General features: G+C 37.0%; 1 protein-coding gene across 7 annotated transcripts in view; it reads left to right on the forward strand.

Annotated features, from left to right (window-relative positions):
- Hexim (Hexamethylene bisacetamide inducible) overlaps positions 1 to 16076 on the forward strand; it is a 215254-nt gene extending 199178 nt beyond the window's left edge. For 4 of the 7 annotated variants that reach the window (XR_011332944.1, XR_011332945.1, XR_011332948.1 and 1 more), the window contains 7 exons: positions 11423 to 11564; positions 11680 to 11775; positions 12001 to 12096; positions 12285 to 12380; positions 12541 to 12636; positions 12797 to 12892; positions 14044 to 16076. Coding sequence is in view for 2 of the 7 variants with exons in the window: in XM_069830557.1 (XP_069686658.1) it covers positions 12369 to 12380; positions 12541 to 12636; positions 12797 to 12892; positions 14044 to 14118 (279 nt within the window). In the remaining 5 variants the exon portion in view is untranslated. Of the gene's footprint in view, positions 1 to 5461; positions 5564 to 11422; positions 11565 to 11679; positions 11776 to 12000; positions 12097 to 12284; positions 12381 to 12540; positions 12637 to 12796; positions 12893 to 14043 lie in introns of those variants that run through there. The other 3 variants (XM_069830556.1, XR_011332947.1, XR_011332946.1) reach the window with 3 other exon arrangements.
- The last annotated feature ends 437 nt before the right edge of the window (positions 16077 to 16513 follow it).

Here is a 16513-nt window from a genome sequence, read left to right on the forward strand (position 1 = left end):
CTCACAACATTAAAGAAAATGTATTTGAAACTGCGCGCTACTGACAAACTGCTGCAAATTTTGCAGCACCTGGAAACTCTGGATTCACGGTGAGGGGCAGCAGGAGAAGGAGTAAAACTAAAGAGCAAAGCATCAGAGACGAGACTGGCAGCTCCAGGGGAGGAAGTGACTTCACTAATGATTGCGTGCATGTCAATGAGAGCGAAATTAAAAAAAAAAAAAAATTCGAGCTGCTTAATAGAGACTGTATAATAAATATATTTCACAACATAAAACGAGACGAGCCACAGATGCCTGGAGGTGCTGCAGCTCCCCTTCGAAAGCCGCCCTTGGTTATTAGTGATTTTTGTTAGAAAAATTTTGTAATTACGAGTTACAATTTACAAATGTTTTACGTTGCATAATACCCATCAGTTTACTAATGTTGTGAGTTATTTGCTGTGGAAGAATATTGCGAATTAAAAATACCCAACAGTTTACAAATATTAATAGTGATTTTCGATAGACAAATTTGACAAATTACGACTTACAATTTACTAATATTATATGTTGGATAGTAGCGATCAGTTTACTAATATTATTAGTTATTTTCGCCGCAAAAGTTTTACAAATTACAAGTTAGAAATTACTAATTTTTTTTATTGCATAATACCCATCAGTTTAGATTAGTGATTTTCGCTAGAAAAATTTTACACATTATGTGTTACAATTTCCTAATATTATATGTTGCATAATACCGTCAGTTTATTAAAATTATTAGTTATTTTCGCTGGAAAACATTTACAAATTAAGAGTTAGAATTTAATATTATTTTATGTTGCATAATTCCCATTGGTTTACTAATATTATAAATTATTTTCGGTGGAACAATTTAACAAATTACTAATATTGTCAACTTGGTACTGTTACTTGGGCAAATACAATAGGGTTTTGTGTTTGCGTAGGCTTCCACGGCTGGTGTACATGGTCTGTGGATAAGCTTCAGGGCTTCTACCGCGTTGTCTTGATGTTGGTGGCTGACGTTTCGACTGCTCTGTTGTGGTCTGCAAGCCTTAACTCCTGACAACCTGGGGGTAGGATTTACCATGTATAAGGCCGTCATTCGCTCTGTCATTACCTATGCTGCACCTGCATGGGGGTTTGTGGCAGTGTCCCATCTCCGTAAACTCCAAGTTGTCCAAAACCAGGTGATTCGACTCATTACTCATCTCCCGTGAGTCACCTCGAGGAGGAAGTTCCATGATGAACTAGATTTGCCAGCTGTAGACGAGTTCATTGCTCGACTGGCTAGGAACCTGTATGCGGAAGCTCGTGCGAACCCCAACCCGCTCATATCTGGCCTCGGCCAGTATGATCCTAGGTTACGGCGTAGACACCAGACAGGTCCATTAGCTATAATCTTGAGACAGGAGGACAGGGAGGCTGGCGTTACTCCCAGGTTTTGGTAGCGATGTCTCAACTCCATGAGACTCCTTGGATAGTGCAACCGCTTTGACATGACCTTGTCTTCACTTGGGCTAAACAAATCACTCTGCAACAATATCCCCACTTGTTGATCGATGGATCTATCTTAGAGGCAATTGGCTAGAATACCCATGGATTCATAGAGTCATTCTACCTAAGAGCCAACTGGCTAGTCTCTGAAATTGAGACAACTCATGCCTAAGATTTCTCCGTGGTTTACCTAAGAGCCAACTGGCTAGTCTCTGAAATTGAGACAACTCATCCTGCCTAAGATTTCTCCGTGGTTTTCCTAAGGCGCTAAGACAAATGTCGGGATGAGCACGGACCTGCACTCATATTCCCATGACCCCTTTAATTACTCTAAATTAATTAATAATTACATCTCTCCCTGCCTGTCTCTTCGTAATTGAGCTCGTGTGTGTGTATATATATATATATATATATATAAATAATAGTAATCTCGATGGGGGGAGTACTTTCGGTGATAGGTCGTAGGTTCTCCTGGCATCTGATTGGTCCTTTGTTGTCCAATCCGGTTGAGGTCTGTATGGAGGGGAGTATTCATATTAAATACTGGCCCTCATAAGGTCCGAAAGAGTGAGAGTGACCTTGAAACCGTGCCCTAAATACTGGCCCTCATAAGGTCCGAAAGAGTGACCTTGATTCCGTGCCCGATGTCTGGATGAAGGGGGGTACTGAGTTGTAACCCCTCATCCTTGTTAATATTGTTGGGATGTAGTTTGGTATGGAAGGCTTCTTTGACTAGTCTCCTGTATAAGTTGTCTTCTTTATCTATTATCTTGATATTGTCGAATAGGGTTTTACTTCTTCTTAAAATTTGTAAAGTCGTTGTAGGAATGTGCAAGTCTCAGAGTACTTTTGTTTATTATTGGTTTTACATAATAATGGACTAGAGTTGAATTACCGACAGAGCTATTGCATAAACTGAAAACTAGAATTTTTGAACTACCATGCTTTGTGTGGTGTTGTAGTTTTCAATAATAATTGGCATAAAATTGCCAATATATAAGTGTTGTAGAACTTTTGTTTGTGTAAATGACTTAATATTCTACTTAAATACTTAGAAATTGAAAATTATAATTGTAGCACTTCCTTTGCTTACTGTGGTCTTGTTGTTTTCAATATTAATTCACCACTTGAACATTTCCGTTCTTCTTGAGGTCTTGTTGTTTTTAATGGGAATTGTTGAATTGATACTGTTAGATGGAGAGTTGCAATAGGGAATGTAGTGTTGTTTAAATTATTGTGAGGACTTGTACAAATTTGACAGAACTTTTCCTTTGTGCAGGACTGAAATTTTTCATACATATTTTTGAAATTCATAACTAGTTTTATAACATTTCCATGCTTCTTGTGGTCTTGTTGACAATATAATATTGATAGTACCGGTAGTTGTGTTTAGTGGTGTAATACTGTTAGAGCAGTAATAACGAAACATTTTCCAAATTCATAGCAAGATTTGTTATTGCTCCATTCTTTTTCATGTTGTAGTGTTGAATAACAATTTTAGACTAGATACTGGGACTTGTACAGCTGCTGTAGAGACTTTACTGTTGCATAATTATTGGCAAATTTGTGCCAGGATTTGTAGAAGTTTCAGAGTAGTTTGGTTTTGCACTTTTACGTAATAACTGAGCTCTTGCATAAATATTTACAGATTGATAATAGGGATTGTAAGACTCTGATGATTGTACTGTTGCATAAATATTTTCAAATTGAAAATTGGAATTATAGTACTCCCATGCTTCTTCTGGTGTTGTTGTTATGAATGGTAATTTACAGCTGCAGTAGAGACTGTAATATTGCATGATGATTTCTGAATTCATAACAAGTCTTATATATGTATGAAAGTGGTTTTTGTTTTAAGACTTGATACATTGCCATGCTTGTTGTGGTGTTGAATAATAATTGACTACTTATAGATCAGATTAGTTATATTTTCATTGTTTTTGTAGTGTAGTAGTGTTGAATAATAATTCACGATTCATATTTGCACTTGGACAGCTGATATAGAGATTCTACTGATGTATAATTATTCTCAAATCCATACTAGGACTTGTACAAGTGTCAGAGTAGTTTTGTTTTGTGCTTTTACATAATAAGTAAATAAATCGTTTTTTTATACGGTAATTGCGACTTGATACTGATATTTGGTGAAGTGATAGAGAGTCTACCCATTTGCTTTTGTTTTGTTCGTTTACATAATAAATTGGTTTTACACTAATACTTACAGAGCACTAATAGCGACCGAACTCTTGGATAAATATTTTTAAGTGATAGTTAGATTTACCGGTAATATAGTCCCATGCTTCTTGTGGTGTTGTTATATTCAATAATAATTGACATTTAGATGTACTGCTCCTTGAAACTTGTTATAGTTTGGTCGTATTTTCTGTAATTTGTCTCAATTTTTCCCCTCTATTTTCTGTCTGTTTTCTCCTCAAATTTATACTGTATTTTTTTGTTCTATTTTCTCCTGTATATTCTCATTTTCCCCTCTATTTTCTGGTCCACACCTGTGGAGTAACGGTCAGCGTGTCTGGTCGCGAAACCAGGTGGCCTGGGTTCGAATCCTGGTTGGGGCAAGTTACCTGGGTGAGGTTTTTTCCAGAGTTTTCCCTCAACCCAATACGAGCAAATGCTGGTAACTTTCGGTGCTGGACCCTGGACTCATTTCACTGGCATTATCACCTTCATTTCATTCAGACGCTAAATAAGCTATATGTTGATACAGCGTCGTAAAATAACCCAAGAAAATAAAATGAAATCTATTTTCTGCTCCATATTCTATGTATTCTCTTGTCTTTTTGTACTCCATTTTCTCTCTATTTATTCTGTATTTAATACTCAATTTTCTCCTCTGTTTCCTCTCTATTTGCTTCTGTATTTTGTACTCAATTTTCGCTCTATTTTGTACTCTATTATGTCAATTTACTTGTGTAATGTGTACTGTTTTTTTCTCTACTTTGTCCTCTATTTTCTCCCTGTTTCCTCTTATATTTTCTCTGCTTTGTAATCAGTTGGGTCGTCTATTCTCTGCCGATATTTGTCTCCATTTTCTACTCAGTATTGTTGTCTGTATTCTGCATTCTATTTTGTGTTCTATTTCCTGCTCTATGTTCTATTTTCTCTGTATTTTCTCCTCTATATTCTTGTCTAATTTGTCTCTATTTTCTCTTAATTTTAAACTGTATTTTGTTCTCTTTTTCTATTGTATTTTCTGTGTTTTGTAACCTATTTTTGTCTCCTGTTGCCTCCTCTATTTTCTCTATTTTCCTTCTAGTTTGTGCTCTATATTCTCTCTATTTTGTACTCTATTGCCTGTTTACTGTCTATTTTCTGGTGTAATGTAATTGTATTTTCTCCTCTATTGTCTTTCTGTTTTTGCCCTATTTTGTCCTTTGTTTTGTATGTATTTTATCCCCTACTTTGTAATATATTATGTAACTATTTTCTTCTCAAATTTATGCTCTATTTTATCTCCCATTTTCTACACTACTTTATGTTGTGTTTAGTCTCAATATATTTTTTCGGTCTGTTTTCTACTCGATTGGAGGAGATGAGGAAATGTAGGAGAAAGTAGAGGTCAATATAAGAGAAGATTGAGGGATAATAGAGGAGAATATACAGGAAAAAAAAAGCCCTATAATGTTTTTAAATTTAAATTGTATTAAATTTATATTGGGCGCCATAATGGTTCGTTTCTTCGCGAGACGACGTCTCGAAGAATCCGAGATGATTAGCAGTGTTGCCAATAGAGCTATTTTGTCGTTAAATGTAATGATTTGAAAGTGACTTTGGCCGAGAACTTGTTTTCTCTCTTATATTGCTGGAAAAGGGATTTAGAAACTTTTTACGCATCGTCAAGCGAAGAAATAAAGGTTTCTGTATTTATAATAAGTAATAAGGAATTTGGCAACTTTTGAAGTAGTGTTTTTGCCGATATCTGTGTTGGCAATCCTGGTGAATAATAAAAGTGAATATGGCTGACTTACGGAAGGTGTGTAATTTTATTGTGCCGTGGTTTTTTGGAATAGAAAATGGATATAAGTATGCCTTATGGAATTAACGAAATCAGGTGAGAATAGTTTTATGCTGTACGTATGAATATAATATAATGTATATGATGTAGGTCTGTAGTGCACCATATTGTCCGTTTTGAGTGACGTGATGAAAGAGGGTCAATTATTATTATTATTTTATTGGGTTATTTTACGACACTGTATCAACATGTAGGTTATTTAGCGTCTGAATGAAATGAAGGTGATAATGCCGGTGAAATGAGTCCGGGGTCCAGCACCGAAAGTTACCCAGCGTTTGCTCGTATTGGGTTGAGGGAAAACCCCAGGAAAAACCTCAACCAGATAACTTGCCCCGACCGGGATTCGAACCCTGGCCACCTGGTTTCGCGGCCAGGGTCAATGTTGGAATCATTTTAATTTTGGCATGATTGGCGCAAGATTTTCATAATGAATAGTGTGGGGTTAATGTGAGGAGGAAGTAAAAACAGGGGATAAAGTCCAGAACATGGATTGCACCCTTTCCCTCTTACTTCAAAATTCCAACCTTGTGCAAATAAAATAAATTGAGGCATACTGAAGGAAAAGTAGGGACATGTGAAATAATTTTGAGAAAAGCAAGTCACAGATTTCTTTAATAAATACCGGTATATAACCCTTGATAACTTTGTGCATATGTATTGTCTATAAAAAGTCGTAGAAATTTGGTATAGTTTTGAATGTTGTCCCTTTTTTTTTTTATTAGGTGATTTAGGCTAAAAGGAGAACAAAACGGGTCTTGAATATGTCCAGGTACTGATGTCGATTAACAACACCGTCAAAAAAGAAAGATTGAAACATATGGTTCTGCAAAGTCGACCAATTCTGCAGCTCGTTCACCCGTCGACTTGTGTGGCGATCTCAACCGAGCCCCTACCACGCCGTAGCGGAGAAGTGAGAAATATGTTCCCAAATTGAATCAGCAGAAATCCGCCATTTGTTTGATAGAAAACGCGCGAGATTTCGAAACCGCTATTTGAATACATGTATTGCGTATCCTAAAGCTAATTTTTTTTTGTGTAAAGGAACAATACTTCCTTTGCGAGATACCTTTAATACCGTGTTTCTGCTATCAGCAGAGTTGCTAGGTTTTCTGCGAGGGAAATCGGGATATCAGAAGCTAACCTAAGACATTGGTCTTATCAACACTTTACCATAAAATTTATAGCAGTTTTCTGCAAAGTAGTGTTTGCGTGATTTTTAATGTAGCCTAATAGGCCTATTCGCCTCCGTGATAAACACTAAAGTACAAAGGACACACAGTACAGTGAACACTATAATTTTTTCTTTTATTAACCACGAATATGTTTTACCCCAACCATTTGTTACTAAATTAACTTTGCAACCGGTACTGCAACAGTTTCACTATCTGACGATGAATCCATGTTTAAACATAGTTGACTAAATTTTAAAATACAGCAATTGTATGTGTCTGTTGTTAGTGTAAAATACGATATCAAAACGCTATCTTTTTTGCCACTCATCACACTCGAAGTACACAATATTTAATAATTGTGAGAGCAGCGAGCAGGGACCGAAACGGATTAATCAACAATGCGGTAGAACTAGGAGAAGTAGGTATTAACTTATTTTGCGAGTTTAGTTGCCTTATGACAATCAGCTGGGCTACCTCACAGACTTACTAAATATCCGTGGTAACTTCTATGTTTACAATGTTACCATTTGAATCAATATATAGGCCTAAATAAAAATATCGGGTAATAGGAAATACCGACATAATTTGTTTAAATAATGATCTGTAAAATCGGGATTTTTGTCAATCCCGACTCGCTTTAATCGGGACTCAACCAGGAAATTGGGAGAATCCCGCCTAAATTGGGATACCCGGAAAGCCTGGCTGTCAGACTTGTATCATTTTCGTAGGAACTCTGAATGTGAATATTCATAGCCACGGTTAATAAAAGAATTAATGTCAACTTTTTGATTCAATCTATAGGTTAAACTGTTGCATGAAGTCAGAAAGTATTATTATTATTATTATTATTATTATTATTATTATTATTATTATTATTAGTAGTAGTAGTAGTAGTAGTAGTAGTAGTAGTAGTAGTAGTAGCAGCAGTAGTAGCATAAGAATATGTTTAATTAATTCGTAACTAAGATAAGAATTACTTTCAATCAGTTATATTAAAAAAATTATAACTTATGCAGTTTCTGTAGCTTTAAATTCGATGAATAATTATTCATGTATGCACTGAAAAAAGAACTGTTTGAAGAAAATGGATGATATGGAGTAGATGAAGGACAATAACAATGTATATGGTAATAGCACAGTTTGAAAGGTAAAAACTATCTTCGAAATGAGTTGAACACACTGAATGATTCATTTTAGGGTAGAAAATCTCTCTGCGGATTGCACCTATCCATTTTCGGTTAAGAGAATCTTTACTCAGAGGAAACTTGAAGCATAAAGAGTCACATGACAAGTATAATAATTTGTCTTCTATAACATTAATATTGAGAAAAAATCGTCTTAGAAATGAAGGATTAACCAATCAGTGAAATATAACATTCCTTCCTACTTTATCTTTACATCCGTGTACATTACTACAATTAAAAGCAGCACACGAAAGAACTGTACTTATTCAGCTCTAACAAACAAATGGCCGCCCGCCGGCTGTTCAATTTGGGAGCATAACACTAGCGCCAGTGAGCGGTCTAGTGGTTATTTAGTAAGTCTATGATCTCAACGAGTGTGCATTATTCTCTGCTGGAAGGTCTTGCCACTTGTCTTGAATTTCTCCTGTTTGATTTTGTTTCATGCCCCCAACAACTTGCAATAACAAGACGTATTATTAGTTCATAGGATCAGAAACAGTGTGGGGTTTTTCTTTCCACTTTGCTAGATTATGAGAAGAAAATGAGTTTGGGGAGTTTTGCATGGTTTTTCTTTGGACTTTACTAGATAATAGCTGTGTAATAATTGTGGTAAAATAAACGTACATAATGACAATGTATGGAAAATAGGGATAGCTTATGCGAAGTTTTACCGTCAGATGGCAGGAGCGTTCCATGCGGCGCAACATGTTGTAGGGCTATGTTTTGTCATATGCTACAGTTGATTACGTTTTCCCGCTTGTTGGTTTTCTTTGCCTGTCAAAATTATATTTACAGTTATTTTGTATAAAGGTAAAAGGTAAAAGTATCCCCGTAACATGCCATGAAGGCACTTGGGGGCATGGAGGTAGAGCTCCATGCTTTCCATGACCTCGGCACTAAAATGAGGTGGTGTGGTTGGCACCACACTCTGACGACCTTTTACCCCTGGGAAAGACCCGGTACTCAATTTTATAGGAGGCTGAGTGAACCTCGGGGCTGTTCTGAAAGTTTGGCAACGAGAAAAAAAATCCTATCACCACCTGGGATCGAACCCCGGACCTTTCAGTTCATAGCCAGCTGCTCTACCAACTGAGCTACCCGGCCGCCGTTATTTTGTATAACCTAGTCTAATTTAATATAATTCAGTATTTTCTTACCTCATTATTTAATTTAATTTACAATAAATAATAATGTAAACCTGTATGATATTGATTCCCCAGGATGGGTGGGGAAATCTGCAGTATGCAGAATATAAATACGAGTAAATTGAATGTTCATGAACCTAAACGAGAACTTTAAGAACAATATGCACGAATAAAAAAATAGGAAATATGTCGAAAGTGAATATTGTCCTCTTTAATAATTAGTATTTAAGAACCGTACGCTAAAAACAGGATATGCAGCCACCAATGTGTTTTTTTATAGGGAAGAGACTATCGAGATTGAATTCCTTGTATTTTTTGTGTAGTTGCAGAAAGATCAAATGCAATTTTTAATAGGATGATATAATATGATCGCAATAGTATCACGATTAGTAGTGTGTTTGTAAGTTAAGGACATGCAGTTTTGAATACTGTGTGGGATGATTTTGAAAATTTGAACTTAAAACATGGCTTTAATAATTAGGGTACAGTACATTATAAACATTATTCACGAAATGGATTTCACTAGGGATCGTCCTGGATAATAAACATTCCAGTTTATCGAGAGTACTGCAGGCGTAAAATTTGGAGACTCCTACAACTACTGCATATAATCTAAGTTAACATAGCTCGCTGTCGAGGTTGTATATGTTTTTATTAATTTTTTCTTTTTCCTCTTCCAAAATGAAACTATAGTCAACAATTCCTTACTTGTAATTTTTTAGGTTCAAAGCATATATTCAGAATATTTCGGGACCTGATTGAAGACAAAAAGCTTTCCCTGGTTATTACATATAGGAACATAACAAAAATTTGCCATTTTTAGATGTTTTTAAGAGTATTTAATATACTAATACACTACGTACGAGGCCTGTCTAAAAAGTATCCGACCTTTAGCCAGAAAAAATATTTCAAATACCTGACGGGGTTGGGACCCTAATCCCCTTCAAAGTAGGCCCCTTGTGCTTGCACACACTTAGCCCACCGATCCTTCCACTGCCGGAAACATCTCTGGAAGTCTTCTTTTGGAATGGTGTTCAGCTCCGTCGTCGCGTTATGCATTATCTCTTCTCTACTCTCAAAACGGGATCCTTTCAGTGGTGTCTTCAATTTTGGAAACAACCAGAAGTCGCAAGGAGCCAGGTCTGGAGAGTAGGGAGGTTGGAGAACGGTTGTAATTCCATGTTTGGCCAAGAAAGTGTGGATCAATTGGGATGAATGTGCGGGGGCGTTGTCGTGATGCAAGTGCCAGTTGTTCGCCGTCCACATGTCTGGTCTTTTGCGCCGAACTGCATCACGGAGTCGCCGGAGAACATCGTGATAGTACTCCTTTGTCACCGTTTGTCCTTCCGGTGCGTATTCGTGATGCACAATTCCACGGACATCAAAGAAAACAGTCAGCATCACCTTGATTTTGCTTCGCACCTGCCGCGCTTTCTTCGGCCTTGGAGACTCGGGATGCTTCCATTGCGACGACTGTCTTTTTGTTTCTGGGTCGTACCCGTACACCCATGACTCATCTCTAGTTATCACAGTGTTCAGAAACCCAGGATCAGTGTTGGCGGTGTCCAGAAGGTCCTGTGCAACGTCATGACGGAGGTCTTTTTGTTCCGGGGACAACAACTTGGGCACGAATTTCGCAGCCACTCGGTTCATGTTCAAATCATCACGCAAAATTGCATGTGCAGAATCTTTACTCACGCCAACCTCTTCGGCAATCTCCCGCACGGTCAAACGACGATCTGCCATCACCAAATTTCGCACCCTCTCAACAACAGCTGCACACCGAGCAGTTTGGGGCCTGCCACAACGCTGCTCACTCTCCGCTAATGTGCGGCCATCTTTGAATCGGTTGAACCACCCCTTAATTTGTGTTACACCCCTCGCATCTTCCCCAAACACCTACTGAATCTTACGAATTGTTTGACTTCGAGAATCACCAAGCTTTTGACAAAATTTGATGCAGTATCTTTGCTCAATTCGTTCAGTCATCTTGCGAGAAAACTAAATCCGACAAACACTTAGAACAGCACCTTACTTGGCGACCACCAGCCAGTGACTGGCACAAGCGAATGCGGTGAAAAAATTCAAGCATGCGCATTACGGTTCCTCCTTCCACCGTGCGCAGTGGCGCCGCCTTAGAATCACTACTTTGCGCGGGAAAATTTAAGGTCGGATACTTTTTAGACAGGCCTCGTATATCCTCAATGTTTATATACCAAAAACAAATGCACATGCAAAGCGCATCCCTCATAGTACATGTGCATTCAGGATATCCCTATTACAGTGACAGTATTAAAAAAATGAAGATTTAGTAGTAGCAATGCAATTTCTGTATCTTGGTGTTTCATGGGTTAGCGAAGATTTAAACGACTTTTGGCATGTGTCTTGTTTCAGGACATTTTGGAGCAGTTTGGGAGTAGGTGTTTGATTCTGTGAAGTGACACGGAAGATGAGAAGATGGTAGTGAAGTGGCACTGTAGGAGGAGATGGGAGGCAACTGTGGAGCAAATTGCAGTCAGGATACATGCATAAACTGGTAAACATGGTTACTAGCTAATGTGGATATTTAAACACAGTAAGATCTGCATGTTCTATTATTAGTGCATATCTTGGCTCTTGTAAAGATGTGATTGTCATGTGTCTTTTTGCAGAGTATTTTGGGGCAGTTGTGGATTGGAGGCAGCTCTGGTACAGGAGTTTGGAGGCAACTGTGCATGAAATAGCAGTCAGGAAGTGTGGATAAAGTGGTAAACATGAATTACCAACTAGTGTCAATATTGAAATATAGTAAATTTAGAGTAGTAATAATAGAGACACAGAATATAGTTAAGAATTGAAGTTTTGTGGATTGAGATTTCGGAAGATTTGCATGTTGTATAATCAGTGTAGTTTGCATTTCTTGCTGTTTTATAGGTTGCGACAAAATGTAAGGCACTTGTAAACAAATTTGATGGTGATGTGTACCGTTGCAGGGTATTTTGGGGCAGTTGGGGACTGGAGGCGGCTCTGGTACAGGAGATGGGAGACAACTGTGGATGAAATAGCAGTCAGGAAGTGTGGATAAAGTGGTAAACATGAATTACTAACTATATAGTGAATTTAGAGTAGTAATAATAGAGACGCAGAATTAAATTTTGTGAATTGAGATCTCGGAAGATTTGCATGTTGTATAATCAGTGCAGTTTGCGTATCTTGCTGTTGCGGAAAAATGTAAGGCACTTGTAAAGAAATTTGATGGTTATGTGTACTGTTGCAGGGTATTTTGGGGCAGTTGGGGACTGGAGGCGGCTCTGGGACAGGAGATGGGAGACAGCTGTGGATCAAATACCAGTCAGAAAACATGCATAAACTGGTAAACATGAATTACTGGCTATTGTCGATATTGAAAAACAGTAAATAATACAGACACGGAATATAGTTAAGAATAAAATTTTGTGGATTTAGGTTTTTATAGGCTGGGTAAAATGTAAGGCAGTTGTAAACAAATTTGATGGTTATGTGTACTGTTGCAGGGTATTTTGGGGCAGTTGGGGACTGGAGGTGGCTCTGGTACAGGAGATGGGAGACAGCTGTGGCTCAAATACCAGTCTGAAAACATGCATAAACTGGTAAACATGAATTACTGACTATTGTCGATATTGAAAAACAGTAAATAATACAGACACGGAGTATAGTTAAGAATAAAATTTTGTGGATTTAGGTTTTTATAGGTTGGGGAAAATGTAAGGCACTTGTAAGGAAATGTGATTGTCATGTGTTGTGTTGCAGGATATTTTGAGGCAGTTTTGGACTGGAGGTGGATCTGGGACAGGAGATGGGAGATACTTGTGGATCAAATACCAGTCAGGAAATATATATGAACTGGTAAATATGAATTACTAACTAGTGTTAAAATCTTGTGCTATGAAAGTTTTGGATAGAACTTGGATCTGGATTATTGACATTGTGTATTTGGTAAAAGAATGTGACTACATTAATTTGAAGAACAGAATGTTAGGTTGAAAGTAACGAAATAGTGAAATGTCATTTTGGTATTTGAATAAATGGTTTAGGTGAAAGAAATACTTTTTGTGTAAAGTTTGAATGCCCTTTATGGTAGAACTATCGAGTATTGAGGCAACATATGAACAGGAAGAAGAAGAAGCAGTGTGAAAATTATTGCTTTCTCATTTGTTCTAAGAATACTTCATTTGTATAGCAATGTACAAAATGCATTTATAGTGTGTTGGAACTTTCAGGGATATTTTGCATTGCTGCACTTTAGGGTTGTTTGGCAAATGTATGCTGAAATATGATTATGTTAATAAATAAGTATTCCCTTATGGATTGTGTTTAGGAATTGTACAGTTAATTTAAAATCGTAAAAGAAAAGTTGTGAGCTCACTAGTCATGGATATTGTTTTCAATGGTGCTGAGATTTTAGAATTTGTATGCTGACTTGAATATGTTCAGTTATTGTGGAGTGGTATTATGGTACAGTTAAAATCCTGTGCCTACATATTATTGTAAAGGAAAACTGTTTTGAATTTCCTTACGCCTATTACTAGTTGTTTTAAGATTAGGAGGGGGGGTAACAAATTAAGTTTCCTGGTATTCTGGAAATTGTTTCCACCAGAGTAGAGACCTGTTAGATGAAATGACAATAAGGAATGCTGGGGTTGCGCAGGTAGAAAATTGATTTTCACATGATTGCACTGCTGTTTGGTGAAATACTCTTTTGATGTCATATTGCCTTGTGCAAATAGAAATTTTTGTAATGGTTTGAATTCTTGGGCTGCTGGTAATGAGAGAGTGAAATAATAGAGGAAATATTGTATTTTGTGTGTACTGAAATCCGGGAAATGCAAGTGGCATGAAGTGTTTGTTGGGATACTGGGGCAATTGTGTGAAAACTGGGATGTCTGTTTAGCCCAAGTTATTAGTGCAAATAATGAGGAAATAGAAAGAGGAATTGTAAAGTAAGATTTGACATTTTGATAACAGTGAGCTGACGTTATTGTGAATTTGTCTTCCAGATGTTTTGGCTGCCAGCCAGGGGAAGACTGCAGCTTTTCCTGAGACCAATGAGGAAGATTGTTAAGAAGAGGTGAAGGATTTGAAGAGGACATGAGGAGTGAAGGATTTCAAGAGGACATGAAGAGGAGTGAAGAATTTGAAGAGGACATGGGAAGGAGTGAAGGATTTGAAGAGGACTTGAGAAGAAGCGAAGGATTTGAAGAGGAATGTCCCCATCTTAAGGTTGGAAACAATTATACTGGTAATGCACAGTTCATTAAACAAATTAAGTAGAGAGTGAATCGAAAGTAATGTCAATAATTGTGGTGGGTGATTCCTTGAGTAAAGAGCAACAAAAAAGTGGAATAGCATTTTGCTACATTTAGAATAATTTTCTAGAGAAAACGTGCATTTTAAAGTACATGAGTTATTAGAAGTTGCAATGCTGCGCCCTACAACCAGCTGGGAGTAACACATTAAGTTGTGTTGCTCTGAAGAAACCCCTCTACCTGGGTTGTTTAAGGCCAATGAGTTCTTAATAGAATTCATGTTTTAATATTGTACGATAATGTGGTATATTGAGCATGGTTTGCATTAATGATAAATACTGTTTATAATGCAGATGTAGAAAGAAATTTATTTTCAAACTTTTTTAATTACATGCCTTTTAAATTTAAATAAGGAAAGCTTATTTTATATTATACAAAGATAATTGATGATATAAAAAATCTTTTGTTGAGCCAGTGAGAAATAATTACCTGACACTTTAAGGTTGAGAGTAGTATTTGGTAAACTTAGGTACAAGAAATGAAATTTTCCAAGTCAGATTTAAAAGCAACTGTATTAACGTTCCGTTTTTCGTTGCGTACACGAGCTGCATGTGTGCAGGCAGCTTTACAGTGTTGTGACAGTGGAGCAGGATTTAAAATTCCGTAGCGGAAGGAAAGGTTCCATTTGTTTGGATGAAATTTCTGCACATTTCATTTATATCGTAATACACTCGTCTCTTAAACTGTTTGCACATATTGGGAATTAATTAACTAGCTTTCTCAAAATATGGTATGAGATGTTTGATATGAAATAATTATTTTCTCGAAAAGGAAGCACAAAGGAGCAAAATTGTAGGAAAGTTTTTTTTTTTTTACAACTGAAAGAATAACCTCTTGAAAATAATGACATTACTTACTGTTCACCCTGTAGATGTAAGAGCACCTATAGTCGACAGGACACCTGTAGTTGACACGAATTTTGAAAATGAATTTGTTTTTTGCCTAAGGTTGACAGCTATGTCAAGTTTAAGTTGTAACTTAATATTAGATTTTATAAGTAGTTTAAACATGCTTTCCACAGTGTGCATGAGTATCCAAATTTTTTTCGTCTACAACTCTTAGAACCTATAGTTGACAAGGGCTGTCAACCTTAAGTACGCAATGTTTCAGCTTTAGGAGACAATATTGAAGAAGCCTTTTTTTAGACAAAACATGGCTCCTAAAAATTCAACAATACTCCCAGCAATGAACAGGTAAAGGACGTGTGGTTTGATGGACAAATTGAAGACTTTGCAGGAAAATAATGGAGGATTCTCTGGAAGAAAGTAAAGACCTTACAGCTTTAACAAAACATAGCAATGGATATGAATGTATTAGAGCTGCAACCTGAAACAGAAGCACCTCGACTGATGACACCACACTCAGTTGAACTGGAACCTCCTATTCCCACGACACCACAACCAGTTGAACCAGAGCCGACACCACAGTGAGTTGAACCAGAACCACCTACTCCCACAACACCACAACCAGTTGAACCAGAACCACCTATGCCCACAACACAACAGTGAGTTGAACTATTAGAACCTCCTTCACTATGAGAAATGGTGTCCAGAAGGATGAGTTTTGTGCCTTCAGTGTTGATCTCGCAGTGTTGAAAGAAAGTTGAGATGAAAGTGCAGTTTCATCGATGAATAGTAAGTGACTCTGAAGGATTGTGGTGAGATAGAAAGTGTTGAGCAAGGGAAAGTTAAAGAAGGGAATTTTATAATTTGTGAATTATTTGGGTGGGGTGGGAGGGAGGGAGGGAGGGAGGGAGGGAGGAAAGAGAAATAGATCCAGATTTACTTACCTCTATATTGTTGAAATGAAAGTAATGGGTTTGAAAAGTGTTAATGCAAGTGAAAGAGAATTTGAAGCTGATGAAAATGACATTTTTTGCATATATTTCAATCAAGTAACTGGATGTATGGAGACTCCAGAGCAGATAAAGTGTTGTATTAAATTAAAGTTATTGTAAAGTAATAGTAATAATACAATTAAAGTTTAAAATAAGGCGTGTTTTATTGTGTATCCCCCACACATAATTTTTTGAGGGTATAAAAAATGTGTCAATTATAGGTGCATGTCAAGAGATTGTTAAATTTATTTTGAATATAAATATATTAACACACATGTAGGTTAAAGTAAGGATTTGCAGGTGTCAGAATATATTATTAAAATT

Source organism: Periplaneta americana, chromosome 7 (assembly GCF_040183065.1).
Source record: "Periplaneta americana isolate PAMFEO1 chromosome 7, P.americana_PAMFEO1_priV1, whole genome shotgun sequence".
NCBI classification, from domain to species: Eukaryota; Metazoa; Arthropoda; class Insecta; order Blattodea; family Blattidae; genus Periplaneta; species Periplaneta americana.